Raw genomic sequence first — 19,270 nt, 5'->3', positions numbered from 1 at the left:
GTTTGGGAATTATATATTTATTTCTTCACCTACTTTAGTCCACACTGTGTGTATGTTATGAAGTAACAGTTATTGAAGCATGACTGGCTAAAATACTGTTCACTGTTATATGTGTGAACAAACATGCAAATAAACACAGTAGACAATATCACGATTATCAAAAATTATTGAGGTCATGCTCATTTACTGTACTATATATATATATATATATATATATATATATATATATATATATATATTGCAATTATTGTAACAGGCCTAGTTAAGGTGTCAAAATGTCTAAAGCAACTTTTGAAAAACTGTGTGCCATGATTGGAGCATCTATAGGACCAGTCATTTCCAGTTAATAGCACTGATAAAATAATCACCATTGCTTTTTACAGGGTAGTATAGAGAACGTATCTTCACAGTCCTATTAAAAACATGTATCTCCAAAACAGCAACTTTACATTTTAATTTTAAATGGAAGTCCATGTAAAAATACTTTATTTTTAGGTAATTTAATCAAATTGTTCATCAAGAAAGTTTGACACAGTGTTAAGGATAGTTTGTGTGGTCCAATTATGTAGTAAATGAAATAGTTTTTTGTTTGTATTGGTCAGAGATGATATGAGGTATAGGGCAGTATAGTGAGTATAGAGGAGTATGGGGTCGTACATAAAAGATAGGGAGTATGAGGACTATACAGTAGTATAGATTAGTGATGGGAATTCTTCTGGCTCGGCTCACTAAGCTGATCCGGCTCTTTTTTTGGTTGCTTAAATAATTTTTTACCAAATTATGTGTAAAATGAATTACTAGTATAAAAGCATACATTGTATAAAATATGTATTATTTATATGGCTTTATTTATACAAAAATAAATTATAAAGTACAAAAACAAAGGCCCATCTCAAGTAAACAAACAGGTCCAATCTCTAAATGTGTATATTATTTGTAAATTTGCATCTACTGTATATACAGTGAAACAAACAAACAGTACCGAACATCATCAGCAATGTGTAAACTTTAGCAAAGATTGGCATTTTAAAAAAAAGGAGATCGTCTTTGAGGGTTTGATTCTGTTTCTGTTATGATCTGCCCTGTTCTTCACTTTTGAAATCCTTTAAACTTATTATATATGAATACACTTTATATATATATTACAATTTATATATAATGACACTTTATAACTATTATTAAACCATGTTATCCAAAGTTATCTAAAAGCAGTGTGTAAGACTGGTGGAGGAGAACATGATGCCAAGATGCATAAAAACTGTGATTAAAAACCAATCAGGGTTATTCCACCAAATATTGATTATTTCTGAACTCTTAAAACTTTATGAATATGAACTTGTTTTCTTTGCATTATTTGAGGTCTGAAAGCTCTGCTTCTTTTTTGTTATTTCAGACATTTCTCATTTTCTGTAAATAAATGCTCTAAATGAGAATATTTTTATTATATAAATTTACAAACTTTACTTATAAAATTGTTAAGAATAAGAAATGCCTAAAAACACTTTAACAGCATGATAACCAATAATTACATTTTATATATAATAACAGTTTATATATAATTACACTTTATACATAACTACAGATTATATATACTTACACTTTACATATTACTACACTTTATATATAATTACACTTTATTACTATTAGACCATATTTATCCAGCACTCCAAAAAAAAAAAAAACTCCCATCATTGATTTTAAAGAGCTGTTAGCTGGTAAAGGGAGTATATGGTAGTATAGGAGGGTATAGGGAAGAATAAGGGTTAAAGTGAACATGGGGTATAGAGATTATAGGGTAGTATAAGGGGTATATAGGGTATTATAGGCTAATATAGGATAGTAAAGGAAGTATATGGGAGTAAATGGTAGTATAAACAAGTGTATGGAGTACAGTGTGTAATACTTTAATACAGGAATACTAGAGCATCATTTTCTACAATTTTCACTAATAAACTTCTCCTTTCACTCTAACACTGTAATAATTCTAATATATCATTAATACATTCACACAGATCAAGATTCAGTATATTCCAGCTGTTCACTTATTTTATTCACATCTTTTAGATAAACTCTTTAAAAGTGTCACTTTTTACCGTGTTAAAACAACAGAGTCTGTGTTTATCAGTGATCTACACTAACTCTACACTAACTCTACACTACTCTGTGATGCTGAGAAAAGAAGAAAGAGGGAGAACTCACCGGGTAAGAAGAGGAGGAGGAAGAGGAGGACGGTGATGAAGAAAGAGATGAAGATGGTCATGTTTAAAAGATCGACAAAAAGTAAACCGATTTCCTTAAACACTAAACTTCAGTTTATAACTTCCCTATATGAGTTCCCTATATGAGTTCTCTCTCTCTCTCTCTCTCTCTCTCTCTCTCTCTCTATCTGTCATCTGTCCATTACACCACTTCCTCCTGTCTAGTCTGAGCTGAAGATGATCTCAGATCAGTTCTGTTGTTTCTCAGAAAGTGCAGTTCTGCTTTAGAGCTGAAATCATCCTGAGGGTCAGTCAGATAAATTAGCCTTATATGTCCCTGAATTTAATCCATATATACATGATCACAAGCCATCAAACCAAACTGAACTGCTTGAGTTTCTGCACCAGGAGTAAAGCAGCATAAAGTTATCCAAAAGCAGTGTGTAAGACTGGTGGAGGAGAACATGATCCCAAGATGCATGAAAAAAAACTGTGATTAAAAACCAACCAGGATTATTTCACCAAATATTGATTATTTCTGAACTCTTAAAACTTTATGAATATGAACTTGTTTTCTTTGCATCATTTGAGATCTGAAAGCTCTTAAGACATTTCTCATTTTCTGCAAATAAATGCTTTAACTTATTTTTACTTACTGTAGCCTATAATGTTACAAACTCTCCATTCTATGGCCTAGAACTTTACAAACTCTTTTTATCTTAGCCTAGAACTTTGCAAACTCTCCTTATTGTCGCCTAGAACTTTACAAACTGTTTTTATTGTTGCCTAGAACTTTACAAACTCTGTTTATTGTAGTCTAGAACTTTACAAACTCTGTTTATTGTAGTCTAGAACTTTACAAACTCTGTTTATTGTCGCCTAGAACTTTACCAACTCTTTTTATTGTGGCCCACAACTTTACACACTGTTTTTATTGTTGCCTAGAACTTTACAAACTGTTTTATTGTGGCCTAGAACTTTACAAACTGTTTTTATTGTTGCCTAGAACTTTACAAACTGTTTTTATTGTTGCCTAGAACTTTACAAACTGTTTTTATTGTTGCCTAGAACTTTACAAACTCTCCATATATATATATATATATACATATAAGATTTAGATATGTTGCTAGATATGAGTGCTGGTCTGGTGTTTAATCTGTTTCTATTTCATATATTTATAAAATCTATATTGGTTTTAGAATATTCTTTCTTTTTTTCATGTTTTCTGTCACAAAATGAGCAATACTTGTTGATGTCTGTTTGTTGAAGCTTTGAACACTTTACCAGTACACATCAGATACTGAATAAATTACCTCATGTCCTGTTTTGGGTGACTGGGAAACACCCATGACATGCAGGCAGCTGATTGGCTTTCAAAAACCAACCCACGGAGCCTGTGGTCATCATGCTTCTTAGAATCGCTTTAAATGTGACTGAGATAAAAGTGGCAACAGGACATGGTATAAAAGTTCTTTAGTGTGGTTAGTCGCCAGACGGCACTGTGGAAACAAAAATAACTGGACTGCACATGAGCACACAATATATACTCAATAATCTTGGTTCAAACTCTCCTTACTGAGGCCTAAAACTTTAAAACCCCTCCTTACTGTGGCCTAAAACTTTAAAAACCCTCCTTACTGAAGCCTAAAACTTTATAAACCCTCCTTATTTTGGTCTAAAACTTTACAAACCATCTTTACTGAAGCCTAAAACTTTATAAACCCTCCTTATTTTGGTCTAAAACTTTATAAACCCTCCTTACTGAAGCCTAAAACTTTATAAACCCTCCTTATTTTGGTCTAAAACTTTATAAACCCTCCTTACTGAAGCCTAAAACTTTAAAAACCCTCCTTACTGAAGCCTAAAACTTTATAAACCCTCCTTATTTTGGTCTAAAACTTTATAAACCCTCCTTACTGAAGCCTAAAACTTTATAAACCCTCCTTACTGAAGCCTAAAACTTTATAAACCCTCCTTACTGAAGCCTAAAACTTTAAAAACCCTCCTTATTTTGGTCTAAAACTTTATAAACCCTCCTTACTGAAGCCTAAAACTTTATAAACCCTCCTTACTGAAGCCTAAAACTTTAAAAACCCTCCTTACTGAAGCCTAAAACTTTATAAACCCTCCTTATTTTGGTCTAAAACTTTATAAACCCTCCTTACTGAAGCCTAAAACTTTATAAACCCTCCTTACTGAAGCCTAAAACTTTATAAACCCTCCTTACTGAAGCCTAAAACTTTAAAAACCCTCCTTACTGAAGCCTAAAACTTTATAAACCCTCCTTACTGTGGCCTACAACTTTATAAACTCTCCTTACTGAAGCCTAAAACTTTACAAACCCTCCTTACTGAAGCCTTAAACTTTAAAAACCCTCCTTACTGAAGTCTAAAACTTTAAAAACCCTCCTTATTGTGAATACTGAATAAATTACCTCATGTCCTGTTTTGGGTGACTGGGAAACACCCATGACATGCAGGCAGCTGATTGGCTTTCAAAAACCAACCCACGGAGCCTGTGGTCATCATGCTTCTTAGAATCGCTTTAAATGATAAATGAGATAAAAGTGGCAACAGGACATGGTATAAAAGTTCTTTAGTGTGATTAGTCGCCAGACGGCACTGTGGAAACAAAAATAACTGGACTGCACATGAGCACACAATATATACTCAATATTCTTGGTTCAAACTCTCCTTACTGAGGCCTAAAACTTTACAAACCCTCCTTACTGAGGCCTACAACTTTATAAACTCTCCTTACTGTGGCCTAAAACTTTACAAACCCTCCTTACTGTGGCCTAAAACTTTATAAAACCCTCCTTACTGTGGCCTAAAACTTTATAAAACTCTCCTTACTGTGGCCTAAAACTTTATAAACCCTCCTTACTGTGGCCTAAAACTTTATAAAACCTCCTTACTGTGGCCTAAAACTTTACAAACCCTCCTTACTGTAGCCTAAAACTTTAGAAACCCTCCTTACTGTGGCCTAAAACTTTATAAAACTCTCCTTACTGTGGCCTAAAACTTTATAAACCCTCCTTACTGTGGCCTAAAACTTTATAAAACTCTCCTTACTGTGGCCTAAAACTTTACAAACCCTTCTTACTGTGGCCTAAAACTTTACAAACCCTCCTTACTGAAGCCTAAAACTTTACAAACCCTCCTTACTGAAGCCTAAAACTTTACAAACCCTCCTTACTGAAGCCTAAAACTTTATAAAACTCTCCTTACTGTGGCCTAAAACTTTATAAACCCTCCTTACTGTGACCTAAAACTTTATAAACCCTTCTTACTGAGGCCTAAAACTTTATAAACCCTCCTTACTGTGACCTAAAACTTTATAAACCCTCCTTACTGTAGCCTAAAACTTTAGAAACCCTCCTTACTGTGACCTAAAACTTTAGAAACCCTCCTTACTGTGGCCTAAAACTTTATAAAACCTCCTTACGGTGGCCTAAAACTTTAAAAACCCTCCTTACTGAAGCCTAAAACTTTATAAACCCTCCTTACTGAAGCCTAAAACTTTACAAAACCTCCTTATTGTGGTCTAAATCTTTACAAACCCTCATAACTGAAGCCTAAAACTTTATAAACCCTCCTTACTGAAGCCTAAAACTTTAAAAACCCTCCTTACTGAAGTCTAAAACTTTAAAAACCCTCCTTACTGAAGCCTAAAACTTTACAAACCCTCCTTACTGAAGTCTAAAACTTTATAAACCCTCCTTACTGAAGCCTAAAACTTTAAAAACCCTCCTTACTGAAGTCTAAAACTTTAAAAACCCTCCTTACTGAAGCCTAAAACTTTACAAACCCCTACTCAAAAGGATGCATAGAACTTTACAAACCTAATACCTGTAATAATCAAACCAAAAGTTGCTTTAATATTTATTATTTTATATTTTGGTAATTACAAGTTGAACAGTTATATCAGCTTTATGTCTGTTTAATGTACGCAATGTCAAACTGACACATTTGTGTTAAAATACATTTATATTATAGAAATGTTTTTGTGCCAAATAAGCTTTAAAGGAAACCAAACGATGAGATCACTGGTCACTGTAGGGAACTAAACTGGACACTAGATGGCAGAATGAGCCAAGTTTCAAAAGCTTTAAAGCACTGAATTAATCATGATACACATGATTTTACTGTTATATAACGCCTTGTAAAGCATTATAATGAAATAACTCTAGAATTAATTTAGATCCTGTATATTCTAGAGTTGAGAATTAAAATTGAAATTGAGTTTCAATGAGTTTATCCCATAATGAGGGCATCTATAGGGCACAACATCACATTTAATGCACTCGAATGGCATCCAATATGGCACTTTATTGTATTTTTTACCATTTATAAAAAATCTAGAGCTATACATCAATAAATTGCAAGAAGGGGCATCCTATAATTCACCTTAATCCCTTTTCCTACCATAAATAGGAAGTTTAGAGGGCACTTCACACATTTTAGCGACACTTTTCCAGTAGATGGGTAGTATATAATACATTAGACAAGGCTAAAATGCAAAATCTAATCAAAAAAGTTGAGTAAAGTAATTTTTCCCATATTTTACAGACTATAAAAAGCACCAGATTAAAGGGACATTAAGCAGCACTAGTTAGGATGCCTACATTGAAGTGAGCACGGGCGTCGCCATGTTTTTATTCTAATAGGGAACTAAAAAAAAACATTTTCTTTTAAAGTCAAACGAGCTCTGGATGTTAATCTGAACAGATTTATCTCCTGAAAACCTGTTTATTTGGGTGAGTAAAGAGCTTCTGTTTATTAACAGTAAGCTTAGATTTCTAATATTGTGTCTAAGGGTGAGTTTTCTCCAGTGAAGTTTCTCCAGCACTAAGGCTGGGTTCAGCAGCATTAGCATTAGCTGCTAACCGCAGCTCTAGCATGCATTTAGGTCCTGCTAGCACTGCAGTTAGTTAGTTAGAGGCTAATGCTAATGCTGCTGCACCCGGTCTTAGTGCTGGAGAAACTTCACTGGAGAAAACTCATTAGTTTAGGTTAGCGTCTAATGCTAATGCTCATAACTCTGTACTTCAGTGTTCAGAGTGTCTTTACTGCTCCTTAATACCTGACTGGTAGAATTTATACATAAGGAGCACCGGATTATAAGAAGTTCTAAAGATTGAAAAATTAAAGGATTTTGAGAGCAGCTTATAGTGCAAAAATAAGGTATAATAAAGTATCATTATATAAAGGTGATGGTAATCAGAACTCCAGTGATAGGGATCTCACTGCTGGTAGGTGGTATGCATGTGACAGCCACAGGAACTCTGGGAAATGTAGTCCGGTAGGGTAAAGGTACAGTATGGTTGTATATAACATTAGTAATGTGCTGTGTAAAACTGATACTACAGCAGACTGTGGTTAAAGTGCTTCGTGTGAACTTTTTCAGTCACACCAGCAGCTCTCCAACCAATAAACTCTGAGGTTTCCTACAGCAACCACCACTGACCACCAAGTTTCACAAGATAACAAGAAGACAAGTCAAGTTTATTCTCATAGCACATTTCATACACAGTGGCAAATTCACAGTAACATAAACAGGAATAAAATACAAAAAATAATAATAAAAAACAATGAAATATAATAAAATTAATCCTTAAAAAGCAAATATATATATATATACAACATATATTTAACCCTTTCAGAACCTGCATCCATTACAATGGACGTCATGTATTTTATTATTATTTTTTTATAATTAAATGTTTAGTTGCACATAAAACACTATTTGATTTTGAATTTTACTAATTTATTATGATTTAGTATCAAAAAAAACCGAAAAGACCGAAAATCAATATGATATATAAAACATTGGAAATAATAAACAATTAAATATTTTAGTTAATTGGATTTATTTGCTATATACAGTAGATTTTATATAGTAGAATAAAATCTATATGGCAAATAAATGTGGAGATATCTCTGGAGATAATTCAGGTCTGAAAGGGTTAAAAGAATTGTTGACAGAATTTACAGATGGAGAAGTTCAGGACACCCCTCTTCTCATTCAATGTGTTTTTTACTTTATATGATTTTATACATTGTATATTTATTATTTAAGTTTATAATAAAGTTATACAGGAACACATGCTGAATTATTTAGCAAACACAAAGTGTTAAACAAACCAGAATCTGTTTTATACTTTAGATTCTTCTAAGAAGCACATAAAAAATACGGAACAGATAAAGCTTAAGAACTAATCTGCAAATAATCTAAGAGGCCTTAAAGGAGTAGACCCTAAATGTCCAACTGAAAGAAAATTCTAAACGGAGCACGGACTGAAAAAAAAACTCTACACTGAATATTATTGAATACATTTGGATTAAAATCAAACTGTATGACGATAAAGTCTTTTTAGTAACTACTGGAGTTTACAATCTAGTAAACGGAATCTGATTGGTTGGGACTGGGAATGAGACTTTGGTAAACTGAATCTGATTGGTTGGGACTGGGAATGAGACTTTGGTAAACTGAATCTGATTGGTTGGGACTGGGAATGAGACTTTGGTAAACTAAATCTGATTTGTTGGTGGGGTTCAGGCTCTGGTAAACTGAATCTGATTCGTTGGTGTTGGGGTTTAGGCTCTGGTAGACATAATCTGATTGGCTGGTGTTGGGGTTTAGGCTCTAGACCCAATCTGATTGGTTGGTGTTGGGGTTTAGACTCTAGACTGAATCTGATTGGTTGGTGTTGGGGTTTAGACTCTAGACTGAATCTGATTGGTTGCGGTTTAGACTCTGGTAGACTTACTCTGATTGGCTGGTGTAGGGGTTTAGGCTCTAGACCGATTCTGATTGGTTAGTATTGGGGTATAGTCCCTGGTAAAATGAATCTGATTATTTAGCATTGGGGTTAAGAGTATGATAGACTGAATCTGATTGATTGGTGTTGGGATTTAAACTTTGGTAAACTGAATCGGATTGGTTGATGCTTGGATTTAGAGTCTGATAGACTGAATCTGATTGGTTGCTGTTGGGATTTAAACTCTGGTAAACTGAATCGGATTGGTTGATGCTTGGATTTAGAGTCTGATAGACTGAATCTGATTGGTTGGTTTGAGGATTAAGACTCTGGTAAACTGGGGTCATTGGCATGGAGGTTTGGTTTCTAGATGGATCATTTTCATAATCGACTTCATCCTGTAAAAATAAACCAGAGTTACTTTAATTTCAGAGAAACTGTGATTCATGTTTCTCTTCCTAATATAAATAAAAAATCTTAATATTCACTGTTTACTCACCCTGACTCCTCCCACTTCAGCCTGTGACCTATCAGATATTACAGCATCTGGAAATAAAACAGGAATTCAATGTTTTTATTGATGATGTACGTATGTATGTGGTTTTCATATCTGTGAATATATGGGGATAGATAGATAGATAGATAGATAGATAGATAGATAGATAGATAGATAGATAGATAGATAGATAGATAGATAGATAGATAGATAGATAGATAGAGTATGTTAATTAGGTTAATTTTACCTCTATTTTTCCTTCTTTTGCAGAAAAAGACTAGAAGACCCAGAGTGATTCCCAAAACCAGCAGTGAAACCACCACATACAGAAGAGCAGCACCTGGAATTAGAAATAACTTTATAATGAAGAATTCTGTAAAGCATAAAAATGTAAATGAATTTTACTAAAATTCCATACTTTTAAATAACGTTTGCTTTATTTTTTTACTACACCTGCTAAATAAAACATTGGACTGATAATGCAGCTTCTAGTATTGGCTAAGTCAAATATTGTTGATGCTGCTTAAACCAAAAAAGACATATGTCTTTTAGAAATATTAAATTAAATTAAAGTCTTATGTTAAAAGAGGTTTAATTGGATCTGAACCTACTTATATTTGATGGATACTTCAGGTCTTGCAGGATGGAGGGCACATATGTTGTAACAGGAAGTGGTGGAGTGGAGTGGAGAACACCTCTTTCTTCAGATCCTGATGCATCAAAAACATAGATAAAAGTCAGAACTTTAAGGGTAATTCTGTTCATGTATTTTAGTTTTAAACAGCAACTTTTATATTTATCTAAATAGTTGAGTTTGGAGTTTAGACTCTGGTAGACTGACTGATTGGTTGTTGTTGGGGTTTAAGTTCTGGTAGACTGACTCTGATTGGTTGGTGTTGGGGTTTAGGCTCTCTGGTAGACTGAATCTGATTGGCTGATGTTAGAATTTATGCTCTGGCCAGAAGATTTTACTGGTTTGATGGGGAAAGAGCACTAACATACCTGCAGATTCAGTAAGCATCAGGTGTGTGGACTGAATTGGTTCTGGTGTGGTAATAAATGTGGTCGTGGGGACAGTAGTAGACTGTGGATCATCTAGACAAAAGAAAACAAATCAACATTACGTAAATGAATTAAAGTATTTTAATATCATTGTAAGATTTTGCTGTTCATAAAGCAGCTGTTACTCACTTAACTTAACCAGCAGCAGAATCTCTGTGTAAACACCAGTTAGTGATAAAGATCTCTCGATCCCACACCAGTATTGACCTGCATCCTCTGGTCTCAGGTCAGTGATGGTGACGGTGAAGACTCCGGCTGCTGTATCGTCTTTCAGAGAGAATCTCTGATCTTTAGCTGTAGATCCAGATTTAACAGGGATGTCCTTATTTCCAAAAGGTAGAGTAGAACATTCTCCTCTGCAGAGATACTTCATGTTGGTCTCATATCCAGAATCATAGGAGCATCTGATCTCAACTGAACTTCCTCTGTCTCCAGTAACAGTTGTTAAAGCATTGATTCCAGCTGTAAAACAAAACACTCAGAATTACAGAGTAATAAACACTGAGTCTGAACTCCAGCTGAAAAGCCCTGCTTATTATTATTATTATTATTATTATTATTATTATTATTATTATTATTATTATTATTATTAGTGTAATTGCAGTATGCAATCACAGTACTGTTCTTTTTAAGTATTATTATCATTATTATTATTATTATTCCACCTGTTTTTTTGTCTACTTATCTTGGGCAGCAATTTTCGAGGTCCAACTAGGGATGCAGCGGTTGTATTTTATGGAACCGTTCGATTTGGCCAGTTCGGTTGGATACACCCGGATGGACCGTGATATTTCAGAGTGAACAGACTGAAGGAATGATCTGCTCTGCTCTGTAAAGACTCTCTCAGCACAGGACAGAGCGTTAAAGCAGAGCAGGAGGAGCAGTGAGTCTTTACTCCACGAGGAAACACTGATTTATTTACCCTGCCGGTGTGTTCCTCCTTCCCCGCCCTGCTCCTCCGTCTCCACCCCACAACACCACCCTCCACCCAACCGCTGTTTCTCCTCTCTACAGAAAAAAGAACACTTTAATTTGAGTTTGATAATTTCCTCTTAATAAAATAAAATATTTGAGTTTGTTCAGCTGTCTCTGTCTGGATACATCAGAGCATCCTACTCCGGAAGACATTTTAAGGATTTTCGAATGACATCACTGCATCCACACCCACAGAGCACGTGGGACTGGAGAAGGGAACGCACAAATATACGTCATAAGCGTATTACTTAACTAGATTCCTTATCTATCTAAACAGCCAGTAAAGCACTAATATCATTTTTAGTTTAGATAAACTGTATGCTTATCTAAACATTCTCAAGAATTATCCCATATTTGTAACATGATATATATAAATATATATATATATATATCTAATATTTTTACACTTTAACATGTATGCAAAATATAATATTTATTATTAAATTAATTATTTATTAGTAGTTGTTATTTGTTTTATTACATTCGATGAAATCATATTTTACTATTATTTACATATGCAAACTTCATCAATAGCTAATCAGGCTGAAGCTTGATCTCTAGAATGTGGAATTGTGTTTATTGATCTCTCGTTTTTATTTTTGTATGTGGAGCTCTATCCAGAAGCTGTGATTGGCTGGGCATTATCCGTCATGTGCTGAAAGTGAGCGTTGTGATTGGCTCAGTTCATCGGTAGTCAACATCCTATCTAAAAGGGATCAGCTGTCCCATTTCCCCAATTACAGCTCCTTCCCTCCATTCCTCCACCTCTCTCCTCTCCTCTCCTCGATTCCTCCACCTTCTTCCGGGGAAGGAGAGGAGGATTAGGAAAGGAGGAGTAGGAGAGGAGGAGTAGCAAAAGTTTCCCAGCTCTGAAGGCAGACGCTGAAGATTTGAGTGTAAATTAAACAAAACTTTCTCAGCTGCGTGATCGTGATGAATGAACGCGAAACGGAAAAGGAGAAATTTGAAGAGGCGACGTCAGTTTATAAACCCTCTGTTTGGGACCAGTTTGGCTTCAGCGTTGAGTTTGATAAAAAAGGCAAAAGTCAAAAGAATTTGGCCTGTTTTTGACTAATGGTAGGATTAAGTGTTTTTTTATAATACATTTAGTGATTTTAATGAATCTGTGTCTTTTTTCTGTTTAATATTGGCTCTGCAAGTGTGAGCAGGAGCACCGTGTTGATTTAAAGTAGAAAGGGTTAAAAACGTGCTGCATGTTGGAGCTAGATAATAATAATATATCGAAACCGAACCGAAACCGTGGCCCAAGAGCCGCCATACGAACCGAACCGTGGCCACACTGTACCATTGCATCCCTAGTTCCAACCATAGCAACCACCTTACAACACCTTAGCAACCACCTAGCAACCACTTACCAACACCATAGCAACCACCATCGTTGCATAGCATAGCAAAACCTTAGTAATCACCTAGCAACACCTTAGCATCCACTTAGCAACACCATAGCAACCACCAAGGATGCAATAGCAACACCTTAGCAACCACCTAGCAACTGCTTAGCAACACCATAACAACCAGTCACGAATCAGCACTGGGAATCACACTCACAGTTTCTGCAGGAATTGCAATCTAGTTTCAATCAGCAAATCAATAAAAGCAGAATGAAATTAAACCGGAGTGATCCACCATTCATTCCAGTTAAAAAGAGTTATTAAAAAACATTAAACTCTTAAACTATTATCAGTGAGGACTGTCAACAAGGCCAACTGTGCTCTTTTAGTGCTCCGGCAGCTGATGGCCAGCTGCATGAGCAGGATTCGAACCAGCGATCTCAAGCGACACATTGTTAAGATACGAACGCGCCAAAGTCAGAGCTCACCCGGCTCTTAAAGGGAATGACAACCGGCACACTGATTGGTTTATTTCATGTTATGCCCAAAATTTATCACACCCATGATTAATTAAGAGAATTAGTACATGACTTTTTGTGAGTTTCGAGCTGTGCAAGGCCAAAGACTCACCAAACTGCCCTAAATCCACCACCGATTCACAGTTGACCAGTGCACTATAGATCACTAATTAACACCCTTAGTGTTAAGAAGAACAAAATTTGATTAATGTTGATATTTATTTTTTTTTATTATTTTTTTTATTATATTTTAAAATCAGAAGCAGTTACAATTACTTGACAGTGAAAAACAACACTTTCTATGCTCAACATTTTTTTTTTTTTTTTTTTTTTTCCATTTGGTGTAAAATGAGGCGGAGTTGCCTTTCAAGGTACATGACGTCTTTTCCACTTTGAGAAACTGAATTACATCTTGAAGCCACAGAGCAACAGAAGGAGGTTTTGAGGACTTCCATAAAAAAAGGATGCGGCGCCTTGCTAGTAAGGATGTAAAGGCCAAGACCTGTGCCTGCCCTTGGGTAAGTGAGGATAATTGAAGGGAAAGGCCAAATATTGCTGCAAGTGGACACATATCTATTTCAACCTCCAAAACCTTGGACATGATATCAAAGTAACAGGTCCAGAACCTCTGCAAAACTGGGCAAAAGAAAAACATGTGGCTTAGATTACAAGGAGAAAATGAACACCTATCACACCGATCACTGACTAGGTTGGGATAAAATTTTGATAACTGCAATTTAGAACGGTGCATTCTATGCAAAACCTTAAATTGAATCAGTTGAAGCCTTGCACAGGGTGAACAAGACTGCACCACCTTGATTGCTGTGACCCACCATTGATCCGAAAGAGAAATGCCCAACTCCCCCTCCCAGGCACATTTCATTTTACACACACCAGCTACATCAAAATTTACAAGTTGCAAATACAATCTAGATATAAGTGACTTTTTGTGAGGATCTAAAGATAATAAATCATCCCAAGGCTGCACTATAGGGCAGCTAGGGAAGAGAGATAAGGCACAATGTCTGATCTGGAAATATCGAAACAGATGCGAAGAGGGCAGGTTAAACTCAGAGGCCAGTTGTGCAAAGGTGCAAAAATTGCCATCTTTAAAAAAGTCACCAAAAGATTTTATACCCCTCTTTTGCCAAATAAGAAAGGCAGTGTCAGAAAGAGATGGGGGAAATAAATGATTATTCAAGATAGGCATTAACAAAGAAGGAGCTAAGAATTTTAAATGGCGTCTAAACTGGCACCAGATGCGAAGAGTGGAGATCAACACTGGGTTTTTGGAAAATGTTTTAATCTTAAAAGGTAAGGGAGAGGTAAGAAGAGCAACTGGAGAGGAAGAGACACAGGTTTGAGTCTCCAGTCTGCACCACAGCGACTCTGGAGAGTGAAGCCAATAAAGTATTTTGTGAACATGTGCTGACCAATAATAGAATGAAAAGTTGGATCTGAATCTTTGCAAAACTAATTGACTTACTCGAGGAGGCTTCCCATTCCAAATAAAAGAGATGATAAGCTGATCTAAATCTTTAAAAAACTTTTTAGGTAAATATAAGGGAATGGACTGAAACAAAAAAAGAAATCTAGGCAAAACATTCATCTTTATGGCATTAATTCTGCCTAACAAGGACAAAGGAAGGGATTTCCACCTCTGCAAGTCCAATTTGAGTTTATTTAATAAAGGAGTGAAATTATTGCAAAAAAGAGATGGTAGGGTGCGAGAGACATGTATCCCCAGATATTTAAAACCTGTTGGAGCCAATTTAAATGGTATAGTAGAATGATTAAATGTCAGGGCCAATGTGTTAATTGGATAACACTCACTCTTCTGCAAGTTTACTCTATATCCCGAAATTAAGCCAAATGTATTCAACAGAGATAGAATTGACGGAATGGAAGAGGCGGGATCAGTCACGTATAATAACAGATCATCAGCGTATAAAGATAGTTTTAGCTCGACACCAGCACGTACAATACCCTGAAAAAGTGGAAGGGACTTTAAAGCAATAGACAAGGGCTCGATAGCCAAAGCAAATAATAATGGTGACAACGGGCACCCCTGTCTTGTCCCACGCATCAATGGAAAATATTGAGAGCGAATACCATTTGTATGTACACTAGCTTGAGGAGCAGTGTATAAAAGTCTAATCCAGGAAATAAATATCTCTCCAAATCCAAATTTATGCAGCACTAAAAATAAAAAATTCCATTCAACTCTATCCAACGCTTTTTCTGCATCCAGAGAAATAACTAATTCCGGGAAAGAAGTGGAATGTTCCATAAATATAGCATTCAAAAGTGTACGAACATTGAAAAAAAGCTGACGACCCCTGATAAATCCATTTTGATCATGTGAAACAACCCCGGGCAGAACACTCTCCAGTCTCAGCGCTAGGGCCTTGGCCAAAATCTTTACATCCACGTTTAAGAGAGAGAGAGGTCTATATGATGCACACTGCTCAGGGTACTTGTCCTTTTTAAGAAGAAGTGAAATAGAAGCTTGTGTCATCGTGTGTGGCAAAGTTCCTGAAGCTAAAGATTCCTCAAAGACTACTAGAAGAATAGGAGCCAATTTATCAATAAATTTTTTAAAAAATTCAACAGGGAACCCATCTGGACCAGGAGCCTTATTGGTCTGCATAGCTTTAATAGAAATCTTAATCTCCTCTATGGTCAGAGGTGAATCAAGAGATTCTGCATCTGGCAGATCTACAGTGGGAAACTCTAAGCGGTCTAAGAAGGCAGACACCTCATTGTCAGACGCGGCTTCTGATCGATAAAGTTCTGAATAAAATGATTTAAAAACTGCATTAATGGACAGTGGATCTAAAACCAGCTCACCCTCCGGGTCATTTATTTGGGGAATCAATCGAGAAGCTGCACGTCTTTTTAACTGATGGGCTAGTAACCTAGAGGCTTTGTCACCATATTCATAATAATTGCTGCGTGCATGTAAAAGGAGGCGCTCTGCATCAGAAGTAGTAAGAAGATCGACGCTTTTGCAAAGAGGGAGTTGAATTGATTGCATTGAGCCTATCTAAATCTGCAATTGCAGTTGTGAGATCCTGCACCTCCTGTTTCCGCATCTTGTTGGAATAAGCAGTATAAGAAATAATCTGCCCTCGTAAGTAAGCTTTGAGGGATTCCCACAAAAGAGAAGCTGAAGTAGAATGATTTTTATTGTTAATAATAAAATCGTCTATAGAAAAACTGATAAATACATTAAAGGCAGGATCCGACAACAGCAACGAATTAAATCTCCAAAGTGGTGAGACAAAAGAACGGTTAGATAACTTCACACTAACAGTGAGGGGGGCATGGTCAGACAAGACAATAGGATGATAAGTAGATGAAATTACCCTTGACGAAAGGAAACTATCCAAAAAAAAAAAATCAATGCGAGAATAAGTTTTATGTGGATGAGAATAGAAAGAGAATATTTTAGCACTGGGATTGTGAGCTCTCCAAGGATCGAAAATAGCATTGTCTGTTAAGAAATCGAAAAGTACTTGAGACGTAGCAGAGCGGGTTTTTACGGAAGGGGCTGAATGATCTAAATCTGGATCAATAATGCAATTAAAATCTCCACCAAGAATCAAGACATGAGCATTTAGAGATGGTATCGAGCTAAGTAATCCTGTCATAAAATTTGGATTATTGAAATTAGGAGCATAAACATTCACAAGCAATAAATGACCTTGCACAATCACATACCTGCCATTCACATCTGCAACAACACTTCCAGGAACAAACTGAATTCCCTTTTTAATCAAGATTGCAACTCCTCTGGTTTTAGAATTAAATTTGGAGTGAAAAATATCACCAACCCAAGAGAATTTTAATTTAAGATGATCCTCGTTCCTAAGGTGTGTCTCCTGCCGAAATACCACATCAGCAGTCAAATGCTGCAAATGATTAGATATCTTTAACCGTTTAAGTGGATTATTTAAACCTCTAACATTCCAAGTCAGGAAACTTAAAGGGAACTCGCCTGACACTGTCTTAGAATTAGAGTCAGTCGTTTAAGTCATCGTACAATAAATGTGAAACATCGTACAGGCCAACTGGATATATATGTATATATTAAAAAAAAAAAAAAAAACTCCCCGCCCCCCCACCCAACTTCCAAACAGACTCCAACGGGAGTCAATCCCAAATGAACAGCACCTCCGAAAGAACAGCTCAGTGCGAGTACAGACCATTAGGAAACTCCACAGAACAAGCAAAACTACAACATACTACAAGTATCTGACGGTGCACCACATCCAAGCAGTTATCATCATCTCAAACATTTCCATTTATTTTCACCCTTTAGCGACCTATTTCCATTGTAATTACCGTTGTAATTATATTAATCACCATTTATGTACCTATTTATGTTTACCCCCCCTCACCCTTCAACTCTCCATGCACATATACATATACATACACACACACACATACATACATACATATATATATATATATATATATATATATATATATACATACATACATGCACATACATACACATAAAAGAATGAGGAGGACACACGCAAAAGGCAGAATGAGAGAAACAGTCACCCAGGCAGTGTAGAAATGAAACGCTCAGCTTCAGTAGCACAGGTAAACTCCCGTGATTCGCCCTTGTGTGTAATACGAAGTCGAGCTGGATAAAACATACCATATTTTACCCCGTCCATTGAACGAAGTTTCCTTCTGACTGTGTTGAAAGCCGCTCTTGCCTTAGCCACTTTGGAGGTGAGATCAGGGTAGATGGAGAGATTCATATCAGAGAATGTGATGCACGGACGATTTCTTGCTTCTCTGAGAATCCGAACACAGTCCTCAAAATAGTGTAACTTCACTATTATTGGGCGAGGGGGTTCATCAGGTTTTGGGCGAGGCGCCAAAGAACGGTGAGCTCTGTCCACAAGTGGGCTTTTTTCCAAAGAAAGGGCTTCCCGCAAAAGCTCCGAAACAGTGGAGTTGGATAAAGTGAATCGTGAATCACCCTCAGGTACGCCGATAATCCTGATGTTCTGACGACGCGATCGAGCCTCCAAGTCCTCGCATTTAGCGTCGACTCTAGCAAGCTCACTGGTGAGGGATTCAACTTTCGCCCTGAGTCCCACAACCTCATCCGAGAGTCCCGACAGGGAGGTTTCAACTTCAGAAACGGTGCGCACGACTGACCCGAGCTCCGCTCTCAGCGACGCGTTGTCTCGAAGTAGCTCGGATTTCATCTCCTGGAGCTCCGTCTGAAGTTTGGAATGATACTCCCTGGAGATAGCGTGGAACTCAGCTGTAAGTGCACGCGTGATCTCTGAGGTTACCGCTTGTATAATGTCCGATTTTAGAGCTGTAAGCTCTTTGGCGAGAACGGGGGAAGCAGGCTTCTCTCTTGGAGGAGACGCATCACTCGAGGCCGAGGAGGCAGCAGCGAGTGCTGGGCCGATGAGGGGCTGAGAGGAAGCCGAACTTTTACTAGTTTTAGGTGGCATGTCGGCAAAAACAGGAACGGCGAAACGGGTAAGTAGACCAAAACCAAGCCTCAGTCGAGAAAAAAAGGAAATTAACAGTGCACCATAAGTAAGAAACAACCTCGCTCTGCAGAGCTCGCGTTTTCCGTGACCTACGCCATACTGCCCTGGACCGGAAGTCCTAATGTTGATATTTAAATAATACTGTAATGCTGCTAAACCGTATTGAGCATCTGTGGGGCATCCTCAAACAGAAGATGCAGCTCCTGTGAAGCTCTAGTGAACTCCACGCTCACGAGAGTTTAGACCGTGCCAGAAAATAATGTCTGTCTGTTATACTGCAGCTGTACACTGAATAATTTACACTCTATCAGTGTCACATCTTCATTATTATCACATAAAAAGATATAATAACATATTTACAGAAATGTGAGG

General features: G+C 36.7%; 1 protein-coding gene across 1 annotated transcript in view; it reads right to left on the bottom strand.

The window, feature by feature from the left end:
- LOC103022636 (uncharacterized) overlaps positions 1–18,856 on the bottom strand; it is a 38,681-nt gene extending 19,825 nt beyond the window's left edge. The window contains exons 1-2 of the mRNA XM_049469523.1: positions 18,037–18,856; positions 10,727–10,981 (exon numbers count right to left, since the gene is read on the bottom strand). Coding sequence (XP_049325480.1) covers positions 10,727–10,981; positions 18,037–18,856 — 1,075 coding nt within the window. The remainder of the gene's footprint in view (positions 1–10,726; positions 10,982–18,036) is intronic.
- Between the last annotated feature and the right edge of the window lie 414 nt (positions 18,857–19,270).

Source organism: Astyanax mexicanus, chromosome 21, assembly GCF_023375975.1.
Source record: "Astyanax mexicanus isolate ESR-SI-001 chromosome 21, AstMex3_surface, whole genome shotgun sequence".
In the NCBI taxonomy this organism is placed as follows: domain Eukaryota; kingdom Metazoa; phylum Chordata; class Actinopteri; order Characiformes; family Acestrorhamphidae; genus Astyanax; species Astyanax mexicanus.
Note: the sequence above shows the minus strand (reverse complement) of the source record. Positions and strands in the feature narration are given on the sequence as shown.